Source organism: Nicotiana tabacum, chromosome 16, assembly GCF_000715075.1.
Source record: "Nicotiana tabacum cultivar K326 chromosome 16, ASM71507v2, whole genome shotgun sequence".
Taxonomy (NCBI): Eukaryota; Viridiplantae; Streptophyta; class Magnoliopsida; order Solanales; family Solanaceae; genus Nicotiana; species Nicotiana tabacum.
In genome coordinates this window covers 61,101,685-61,113,049 of record NC_134095.1, presented here as the reverse complement: position 1 = coordinate 61,113,049, position 11,365 = coordinate 61,101,685, and the positions used below count along the sequence as shown (strand labels likewise).

Below are 11,365 nucleotides of genomic sequence, written 5' to 3'. Positions count from 1 at the left end.
CAAGCCTCGCGCCGTCATCGTCGCTCGCTCGGCTCGGATTCGGTTACGGCTTCGGCTTCGGATTTGGATTTGGATTTGGTCAAATGATCGATTGATTGATTAATTTTTTGGACCAAATTTATTTGTTAATAGTAGATATTAATTGGATATGTTCCAATCTGTGTATTGTACCACCAGTTGCAATAGCAGTCACCTAGTGCTCCTCCCACCATGGCTAAGTGCTTGCTCCATAACAAGCTAGTGCATGCTCCACCATGGTTTGATGCATAACAAGCTAGTGCATGCTCCACCATGGAGAGGGGGCGGGTCTCACAACTGACTGCTATAAATATGAACAGCAGCAGTTGGAGAAAAACACACCAAAATAGAATTGAGAGCTATTGATCTTCTCTTCACCGAAAACTCAACGTTGGCTATAATTTGCATTCCTTCTTCTTAGAATTTTCATTCGACTTCTGAGTTCTCCTCCCTTGTTATGCATTGTTTTAAACTACAAACAAAGCAACTGTAAGTGTGATTTGCTGCCGAACTTTGTGTTCGTTGAAACACTGGGGTTTGAAGTACCGCTACACCAGTGTGTAATTCGTTCTATCCTGAGAGGAAATAATCCATAACCTTGGGTACTAGGAGGGGATTAAATTCCTTAAGGAAACACTGTGAATTCAGTGGGCTCGAATTAATTTCTGTTTTATTTATATTTACGTTTATAAGCTAACGTTCTAATTTCCAGAATCATTATTTACAAATACAGGCTTAATAACATACTCTACATCCGTCACTGCCCGTATCCCTACCTGGAGAGGTAGAGTAACTAAAAGAAGGTTTACAATTGTATTAATACACTACCTGTTTTTCATATGTACACTTTGATTATTCAACTTGAGATAAAAAGACAACAAAAATTTTGCACAAAATAAATTAATAAGATAAAAAGCACACAATTCTGAAAAATGGAGGGTATTTGTCAGTTTAAAAGCGTGATAGCCTTATAAGATGACAAAGGTAATTTAAACATATAATTTAAATACTAGTATAAGTTAAGAAGAATTATATACGAGAAGTTATTGACATTTTCATTCATTTAAACAAAACAAATGAAAAATATTGATGTCATAGAATGAGAAGGAAAAAACAACCTAATTGTCTCACTAGAAACCCTTGTAAATGACAACAAAGCATGGCAATATAGCCTTAGGATTAAAAACATACAACTCATCCAAATTGGAATAAACTCCAGCAGCTCCAGCAATTGAATCATACTCCTCCAAATTCCCATCCAAATTTTTCTTCACCCTTCCTGCAATCACCCTGCAAACTAACATTGCCCTCTTGTCATTATCATCATCATCATCATCATCATCATCTGGCACAACTCTCGTGCTATCGTGCGCCTTCCCACTCGTTGCCGTTGTCAATATACCTGTTAAAAATTCGAATCATTTTCTATCGAAAAGTATGAAAAAAGAAAAAATTGTCTCTTCATTCAGTAATTACCTTTCTTTGTACCATCAGTAGTAGCCAACTTGAAGCCATTTTTGATGATAGTACAAATGTTACAATTTGGGACAGTGCACAAATTTGAGGAGCCATTTAGGCCAAGGGAACACATGAATGTTGTGCAATGAAACCTTAGGAGTTCATTTCCATCAGCAATACAACGTGGGTGTTTTTTGGGAAGGTTAGTGGCCTTAGCCTTGATACCATCTCTATACTCCTCAAATCTTGATATTGTTCTAGGAGTATTTCTGATTTTCAAGATTCTGTCAATCTTGCATACTGGGGTCTTTTTGTTCAACCAGCTTGACTGAAATATGATTTCCACTATGTTTCTACTTGTGTCCTCTGGACCCAACTCAGATACTGACATTTGATATGATCAAATCAGTAAATAATACTAACAAATAGAATAAAGTATAGACAAAAGGATAAAGAATGGGCATGTTATGTTATGTCTATTTTTTGTTCTTTTTACCGTATTTAATAAGACTACTTATTTTGGGGAGATTAGTGCAGAGTATTAATTAATTAAAAGGAACTTCCTAGGACACTGGCGATAGAACTTGAAAATTTTGAAGAAAGGACGACATTTTTATTTTTTATTTTTTATTTTTTATTTTAAATGACATAGGTATTTGATGTTAAACATTGTGAAATATTATTTGAAATCATAGAAACGACAAGACTATGATTTTGGGAGACGAACATTATCAGTGAATAGACTCAGCTCCGTGCCCAAAAACTTGTACTAATAAAATATGCCAATCAGCCACAGGGAGACAAGAGTCATTGAGTTCGAGACTTCACAGAAAAGTTTGACTAAAGAATTGAGGAAAAAGAGATTCCCTTTTAAAGTATCATCCATGAAACAAAGGATTAAAAAAAATACATACATCATTTTTGTAAATGATAATAAAGGAGAAAAGAAGAATTAATCCAAATAGCAGCATAGTGTAGCTAGTAATTTTTCCAAGGGTGTTTAAATTTAAAAAAAAGTGAAAAGAATTTCCTGTGACAAAGATGTTCAATATATGTTATATACCTTTAAAACGTAATATTTTATTTATGTACACAGTGCAACTTATGACTATGTGGCTTCGCCATTGGGCACACTCAATAAATTAAATTAAAAATAGCTGACGAATAGATAATATACGGTCAAACCTGTCTATAATATAATCTCTATATAACAACTTCATTATAAAAGCCAAGCTTTTCCGGAATCAATTTTCATGATATGTTATAATATGTGTTCTATATAACAGCACTCCGCTATAACATCCAAAAATATTCCGAACAAACAAAACTGTTAGAGAGAGATTTGACTTTATGTATATTCAAACATAATTTATATATATAATATGTATACCGGCTAGAAAAAAAATACTATTTGTATAAAGATCCGAAAAATAAATTAGAGAAATTACCAGCATGTCTAACAGCTTGATGAAGTTCCAAATTCTCAAGTTTCGTAAAGATGTCTCCACATTCAGAACAAATAGTTGATCTCAAAGAAGGGTCTCTAGCAATGGGATCAACCACCATTCTACATTCATAGCAACCAGAAAGTTTTCTGAATGGCATTCCTCTTAAAGAGGAAGTAGTTGGAGAAGTAGAAGGAGCAGAAGTAGAGTGTAGCGAAAAAGAAGAAGAAGAAGAAGAAGCAGAGGAAAAACTACTAATGGCATTATTATTATTCAGAGTAACTTTTGTGGATCCATTATTTTTACAAGAACGTCCTTTGGGAGGAGATGGTGATGGCTCAGGCCTGTGCATGACTTTTGTGTTGCTACAAATGGACCCTGAACACTTCATTTTCTTGCACTTTTTGTTGTTGTCGCCGCGTTCTTCACATTTAGGAATCTTCTCTTCTTTCAATATTATCTGCTGTTCTGGCCTTGCTTGTAGATGTTTACAAGTAAATAGGCTCCTTACAACTGCCCATGAATGTGGTTTCTCTTCTTTCTGGCCATGGCTGCTGCTTCTTGATTTGGAGCTTTGTTTGGATTGTTTAATACTGGGATTTCTTTTGCTTTTGGCCATGGCAAGAAAGAGAGAATAATAACAATACTGTAAAAAGAGTAATGTTGGGGTTGTGGTTTTTATAAGTAAAAAGTGATGGGCATCTCTCTTTACAAGTCTCAGACTCTAGTCGGGGCCTTTTGCTTTAGAATAATGAAGTGAAAACAGGTGGGAGAGTGGAGTGTGGAGTAAAAAGAGGGAAGAGTCCTTTTCTTGTAATGCAGAATTCTGGATTGTGGTTTTGTGGGCCTTGCTCATTAATAACTACTCTATGTCTATACACTCGTTCGCCTCTTTAACTATCACCGCTTACTAGGGCCGTGCAAAATCAAACCCAACATATGCCTTATTGCTTATTGATATCAAATTATCGGGATAATAGATGATGAACGGATTGAGATTTTATAATTAACGGCTTAACGGTTTGGGGGCGAATGACTCAATTTTCTTATCGGGTAAACCGTTAAGAATTTTTATATTTACACTTTTACCCCTATGTATATAAATTTGTTACTACATTGTTGCATAAGTAGTTGTACATAGAATGATAGAACTGTCTGTAGCTAATGACAGTCGTCTCTGGCTTCTCATGAATTATGAGTGGACATGAGTTGCATTCTTCTTTAGGCCATAGTATTACGTTTGTGGATAACAATGCTAATAGTATTGATTGTTTAAAAACAAACAGAGACAGTTTGAACTATGCATTTAGCTGTTTGGTATTGATTGTTCAAAAAATTTCAATTTGGTTTAGCCGATAAACCGCCCGATAATCATAAATCTGATACCAATTCGCTCGTTGTCTTATTGGATGGCTAGCGGATTACTACATTTATAATTCTATAACCGATAAGCTAAACCATTAGCGTAATTATCCGCCCGATAAACACCCCTACTGGTTCCTACCTGGCTTCCATTTTGTTTGACACTAATTTCTTATTATATCCTTCTAAAACAAATGATATATTTTATATTTTCTTAGTAAAAATTTTTTATAGGCACACAAATTTTATGTCATGTTTAAGATCACCAGTTTCGAAAGTTTCATCGCTTTATAAATTGTTATATATTTAAAATCACAAGTTTTAAAACTTTTGACAATAGTGATTTGTTCAAGTAGTTAGCATCCTCCATTTTCAACCCTAAAGTTGTGGGTTCAAATCACCAAGGGAGCAAAATTAGAAGCTCCTGACAAAAACATTCAATTGTTGATCTTAACTATCATAGAATATGTTATTCCCTCAGTTTCATTTTATGTGGCACACTTTTCTTTTTATTGTACTCTAAAAAGAATCCAAAAAAGAATGACATTGTTATGAATAGGCCCATTATTGATTATGTTATTGGGTTAGAAGCTAAGATATTTGGGCCAGTTGCTGAATTGAGCAAAACCCAACGTGTGATATAGGATCCAGGTTGAGACAAGACTGTTGAGCTGAAAAGAATACAAAGCTTATATATAGCAGGAGGGTGTATCGTGTAGAGTATGGAAATACTGAGTCTTTTCTTTAATTTGATTTCGCTCTTGTTGGAGCACTCTGGAACCTCCCTCCATTCTTGTTTCCCTTTTTAGTTCTTTTTCCTTGTATCCGATATTGTTTGTCCTTGGAATCAATCTCTCTTCAGTAAATATAGATCCATTATGGAATACCTTTAAATCTTCAATTTTATTATTAATAGTATAATTTATAATTCCATTTATTTTAGACAACACGTTTCAAAAGTTTATCTTTTTTACTAAACTCTACAATCAAAGTAATAGTGACACATATTTAAACTTTTTTGGACAAGATATTTTGAGCTATTTACAAATTTCAATTCTGACATACTTTTGGTTCTACAAGAAGTTTGCATTATGTTTCCCTGCCGGGCTACAGTAGAGTCATATACACTTGTGCACAGTGTAGGAAAGTATTATAGACATCCATTCATCATATTGCTTAGCTGCAACTATGGATAAGACAGTCACCATTTTTATCACTAGTGAGAGTGTTTCTTGATATTCTATTCTTTCCTTCTCATTTTCCACTCGCCTCGCTTTAAACCTTTTTACTTCTTAATTAGCTTGATACTTTAATTAAGTTTGGCATTCAATGGCCAGCACTGTAAGGAATAAGGTTTTCAAAACAATAAGCTCCTTACCCAGAGAAAGCAAAATTGCGAAGAGCAGACAAAAAATATTTAAAGCAGGCAGAGAAAGCAGATACTTATCCATGGAGCTAGTCCCTATGTTGTCCTAATTGATTGGTAATGGTTCTAACTTTTTGAAGTTTCCACAATGAGTTTAGGACATCCTCCTCTGGTTTTGGTTGAGTGCTTTATATTTCAATATACAAGTGTAGGCTCCCATTTCTTCCGTACGTTTTGTCAAGTAATTTGTTGGAGAAGAACTTGTAGTATCATGACTAACTAATGTGCAAGATAACAGCTCCATAAACTGCCTAATCTGCAAATTTGTTTCAACATATAGGAAGGCATGAGAAATTCTCCAAATTAGTTTTCTTTCTCTGGACAACAACTTATTGCTTTTATGAAATCCATAGTCTTTACCATGCTAGCGCCAAACTTATTCCTTTAATTTGCAAGTTTTATGTGCTAAACTAAAATGCATGTTCATTTGAAAAATGATTGTTTAATTCGAAATTGAACAAAGCATAACAAAAGATTAAAAAGATGGGATAATTAATCTTTTGAAACTACGGCAAGTTGAGGTTATTACCAGCTCTCTATTCCTAGTTTAATTGTTACTAAGCTCTCCATGTAATATTATACAAGTCATAAACTCGGATGTTGAAGAAGGAGAAAAAAGCTGCTAAAAGGATTTCACAAACTCGTTCTACAAAACCAGAAGTCTCAACAAGTACTTGGAAATAAAAAGATACAAGATATAAGAATAATTAGTAAAGAGTATGTCTCAGGAAAGTTGCAATGGTCTAGCTCTCCTTTAATTGTTATTAAGTGCTCTTTAATATTAAGAAACCAGAAAGCCACCATCTTCCGGTTCTTCTTCTCTTAATTAGGCCTCGATGATTGTGTCATTTTCTTGGTCCAAACATTATAGGAGACTAGCCGAAAACCTTTGCTTACCAAAATGACAGAGCTACAACACCAATAAGTAATATGGGTAAAGCAATGAAAATTAAGAAGCTTGTTCCAAACCCCTGATTGGATCGTCACCCATATATCATAACCAAATCTGTCAGCTAATCTCAAGATTGCAATGGAGTCATCAAGCAATATCAACTTCTACCTCGATCTCCATAGCACATTAACTCCCCAGAACTGGAAACACGGAGTCATGAACTCTACAATATGAATATAAGTCTATAATATAAACATACTGTTTGAAACAACAACAACAATAACATCAAAGGAAAATAGGAAGAGACGTCAGGTACTGCAATCAAGTAGCTCTACCTCGATCTCCACAGAACAGCAAACAACTCAGTTCACAAAGCTCGACTGGGTCCAACTCATGAATATGCACAACTAAGTGTAGAATGTAGTATGATACAATCGATCCCAGGTATTTGATAACGGAGGAAAAACTCCGCAATCACGGAATCAAGCTCTCCGCTCAAAGAAAATGCACCCAAAGTAAAAGGAATACGTGTAAAAATACGTAAAACCCTCCTTGGGTAGGGTCACTCAATCTGATAGATCTGGAGCAATAATCTTCAAATCATGGCAGCAGCAGTCATCCATCACAACAGGAATGCTGGAAGGACGGATGGAAGAAGGGTACCTACTGACGGCCCATGTACGAGAGTTAGCAGTAAGGAATTTTTCTTCAAAGTCTTTTGTGGTAATAAGACTTCTAGGGATGATGGAGCCCACTATTGGAGAAACAGAGTCATCGACCTTGTTCTTGTTCTTTAAAAAACTGGTGCGCTTTGAGGAAGAAGCCATTGTGGAAGAAGAAGAAGGTTTTTTGTTCGAAGAAAGTTAGAGAAAAGATGGAGAACAAAGATGCAAGTCACATAAGAGAAGCTTGGAAAATTATAGAGTATAAGAGAGAAAGTTGATGCGTATAAGCAAAAGTTTTGGCGGCTAAATTCATGGTCATGATTACTGTAGTAATTGACAGCAAGAATTTCAATAATAACACTGCTTCAATATTATTTGTAAGCGGAAACACGGATTGACTTGAGTCGTGCTAGGCACAGTCCTAAGAAACTATTTCAACAGTGTGAAATATCTCTCCAGGATTAAACAAGCCTACTTCTATTAGGGAGGATACAGGAATCGGCAAAATATTAAATTACAAACCTAGATAGCTAGTAGAAAAAGTAACTAAGAAAGGAAACAATTACTAATATTTAATATTGGACAACAAAGGAAGAAGAGAGGCGTGAAAGGAAATGAAAGAAATGATGTTTCTGTCGTGTCAATTTGGCTGAAGGGAAGTCCTTTTATAGGCAAAAAGCTTAAGGTTTTTCTTGTCATTTGTCAAGTATAATTGTCAAAACTTGTATGCATCTTGCCACATAGATGGACATTTGTCCACTTTTTGGAAATATCACAACAATTACCTCTATAATCGGCAAAAGCTATGCTGAATCATGGAATGACGCGTGTTCGGGACATTAAATGCGGAGAGATGCGCGTCTAATCAACCATTAAAAGCCTTCAAAGGGAGTTATAGTAATTCCCGCCAAAAGAATGTTTCTACCAACTTTTCGGTAACACAAAGTTATGTCACCGGAAAGCAGGGGGACTATCTGTATAGGGTAAAATACGCTATGTCACGTAGCCGTCCAAAAAAGGGACATTTGGAACCTAAAACGGGGGGAATGTCCAAGACCGAAGGCAACTGTTTCATCTGTCACCGGGGAGAATACGCTCATAAGGATGTAATAAAAACTCCTCGCCCAGTAGCATTTAATAAGGAATATTACATGGTATTAAATACGATTGTCCGTTACAAGAAATTTGGCACTTATGCTCACCGTTACATCTTCATCAATGACCCTCATAATTGACATTAAAGAGGGGCATGATCCTAGGACTTCCTTCCCTAGACGTAGCTATAAATAATAAGCTCAACTATCATTGCAAAGGGGAGGAATTTTCTGGCAAACTTAGAATATATTATATACAAATTATTGTTGTGCCCGGAAACCTTATTCTCGGAACTGTTGCTTCTGCCGTTTCGTCTATATTTTAAGGCTAATAGCCTGTTTGGCTAAGCTTATTTTTGGCCAAAAGTGCTTCTTTTTTTTGCCAAAAGCACTTTTGGCCAAAAATTGAGGTGTTTGGCCAAGCTTCTGGAAGTAAAAAAAGTGCTTTTAAGGAGAAGCAGAAGCAGTTTTGGAGAAGCAGAAAAAAGTAGCTTCTCTCCAAAAGCACTTTTTTGAGAAACACTTTTGAGAAAAATACACTTAGAAGTAATTTTTTAAAGCTTGGTCAAACACTAATTGTTGCTCAGAAGTGCTTTTCAAACTAATTAGCCAAACACAAATTGTTTCTCACCAAAAGTACTTTTGAGAAAAGTACTTTTGAAAAAAAACACTTCTCAAAATAAGCTGATTTTTGCAGCTTGGCCAAACAGGCTATAAGTATTGCATAATTCTTTGATTATTTTATTATTTCAGGATCAATTTAGTTAATTTTCTTAAAAACCACGTATAAATTCAATTGTATCGCTTTATGGGTAAACATATGTGGCTATACAAAAAACTTCGGATATAGTAGGCCAAAAAAGTTATGGGGCCCACATGCAGAATACATGCAAAAAGTATGGTCTTTATTTTATTTTGTGACTCATACAACTTACACTAGTTGTGTGAGGCCTCTTTTTATCTTACATATTTGTGGACCCATATCTTACACATCTGGGTCCATAAAAATTCTGGGACCACACAGTTGTGAGACAAAAAAAGGCCTCACACAATTAATGTCAGTTGTGTGAGACACAAAATAAAATTTTTCAATACAGGGAAAGTACCTAAAGCATAAACATTATGAAATATCAAAACTGCTCATTCGTCAGCAAGCAGACATGACGATCTTCTCATGCTTTAAGCCTCCTCTATATAGTAGGAAGAATTTGTCACCCCCCCTCTTACCTACCCTCTAATTCATGTTGTACTCACGTTGTTTCTATTGAACTAAGACATTGTTGCTATATTCATGTAGCATATAAGCGAAATTTTGATTACATTACAAATATATAATTACTCGATTTATATTCACCGTAATACAATTATTGTGTAATTGTGTACAACTAACCAAAGGATCCTAAGTTTACTATTTAGTGTCATCCAAGTAATGGGTGCTTTGATCCGATAAATATAACTTTGGAGTGATTATAGTCAAGTTAGATTTTTTATCTTATCAACTCCTAATTTTGTTTCTTTTTTATTTATTTTCTTCTTTTGCCTTTCCTTCTAGTGCATGAAAAAGTGGAAACCTAGAAAGCAACGTATTTGAAGTTAGTGAAAAGTGTAGGCGAGGAGGAGAAGAGGACGAATAGGGAGCATTATAAGTTGGCTAAGAAAGAGGCAAAAGCTAGCAGTTATGGCGGTCAGGACTATAGATTTTAGTCGTTTGTATGAGGAACTCGAGGGCTGAGGTGGGGATAAGAGGTTGTTCAGGTTAGCCAATGTGCGAGAAAGGAAAGCGCGTGACTTGGACCAAGTGAAGTGCATCAAGGACGAAGAAGGTAGAGTTTGTCGGATAAGGGGCTTATCCGTCGGAGATAGCAAACCTACTTCCATAGTCTCTTGGACGGGGAGGGGACATGAGCATTGTACTAGGTGATTTGGAGCTCTCCGTGGGTCGTTGTGACTTTGGGCATTGTAGGCGGATTAGAGTTGATGAAGTTGAAAGGGCTATGTGTAAGATGAGCAGGGGCAAAACGACCGGGCCGAATGAAATCCTGGTGGAGTTTTGGAAGAGTGCGGGCAAGGCAAGCTTGGAGTGGCTAACTAGGTTATTTAATGTCATTTTTAGAACGAAGAAGATGCCCGAAGAGTAGAGGTGGAGTATGATGGTTCATGTATACAAGAACAAGGGTGATATCCAAAATTGCAATAACTATCAGGGTATCAAGCTTCTTAGCCATACTATGAAAGTCTGGAAGAGAGTGGTAGAGCTAAGAGTGAGGAGGAGTGTGTTTATTTTCGAGAAGCAATTTAGGTTTATGCTAGGGTGTTCGACTATAGAAGCCATCCACCTTGTTAGGAGATTGATGGAGCAATATAGGAAGAGAAAGAAGGACTTGCATATGGTGTTCATCGACTTAGAAAAGGCGTACGATAAAGTTCAGAAGGAGGTTTTATGGAGATGTTTGGAGGCTAGAAGTGTACATGTTACCTACATAAGGTTGATTAAGGATATATGTGATGGATTAAAGACCCGAGTGAGGATGGTAGGTGGGGACTCAGACCATTTTTCGATTATGATGGGGTTGCATCAGGGGTCAGCATTCAGCCCTTTTTTGTTTGCTATGGCTATGGACGTACTGACGTGCCACATCTAAGGGGAGGTGCCGTGGTGCCTGCTATTTGCAGATGATATTGTGTTGATTGACGAGACGCGAGACAGTGTGAATGTGCAATTAGAGGTACGGAGGCAGACCCTGGAATCAAAGGTTTCAAGTTGAGCAAGACCAAGATAGAATACTTGGAGTGTAAGTTCAGTGGCGAGACTCAAGGAGGGGAAGGGGAGGTGAGGCTGGACTCGCAGGTCATCCCTAGGAGAGGGAGTTTTAAGTACCTTGGGTTTATTATTCAGGGGGGATGGGGAGACTGATGAATATATCACACATCGTATTGGGGAGGGATAGATGAAATGAAGACTCGCTTCCGGTGTTTTGTGTGGCAAGAAGGTGCCACCGAAACTT

General features: G+C 36.4%; 1 protein-coding gene across 1 annotated transcript; it reads right to left on the bottom strand.

The window, feature by feature from the left end:
• Nucleotides 1–1,047: 1,047 nt before the first annotated feature.
• Nucleotides 1,048–3,716, bottom strand: LOC107787841 (uncharacterized). The gene is made up of 3 exons (XM_016609446.2): nucleotides 2,925–3,716; nucleotides 1,495–1,860; nucleotides 1,048–1,420 (listed from the first exon to the last, which is right to left on the bottom strand). Exons 1-3 carry the CDS (start codon nucleotides 3,538–3,540, stop codon nucleotides 1,149–1,151), a joined length of 1,254 nt encoding a protein of 417 aa, XP_016464932.1. The 5' UTR covers nucleotides 3,541–3,716; the 3' UTR covers nucleotides 1,048–1,148.
• Between the last annotated feature and the right edge of the window lie 7,649 nt (nucleotides 3,717–11,365).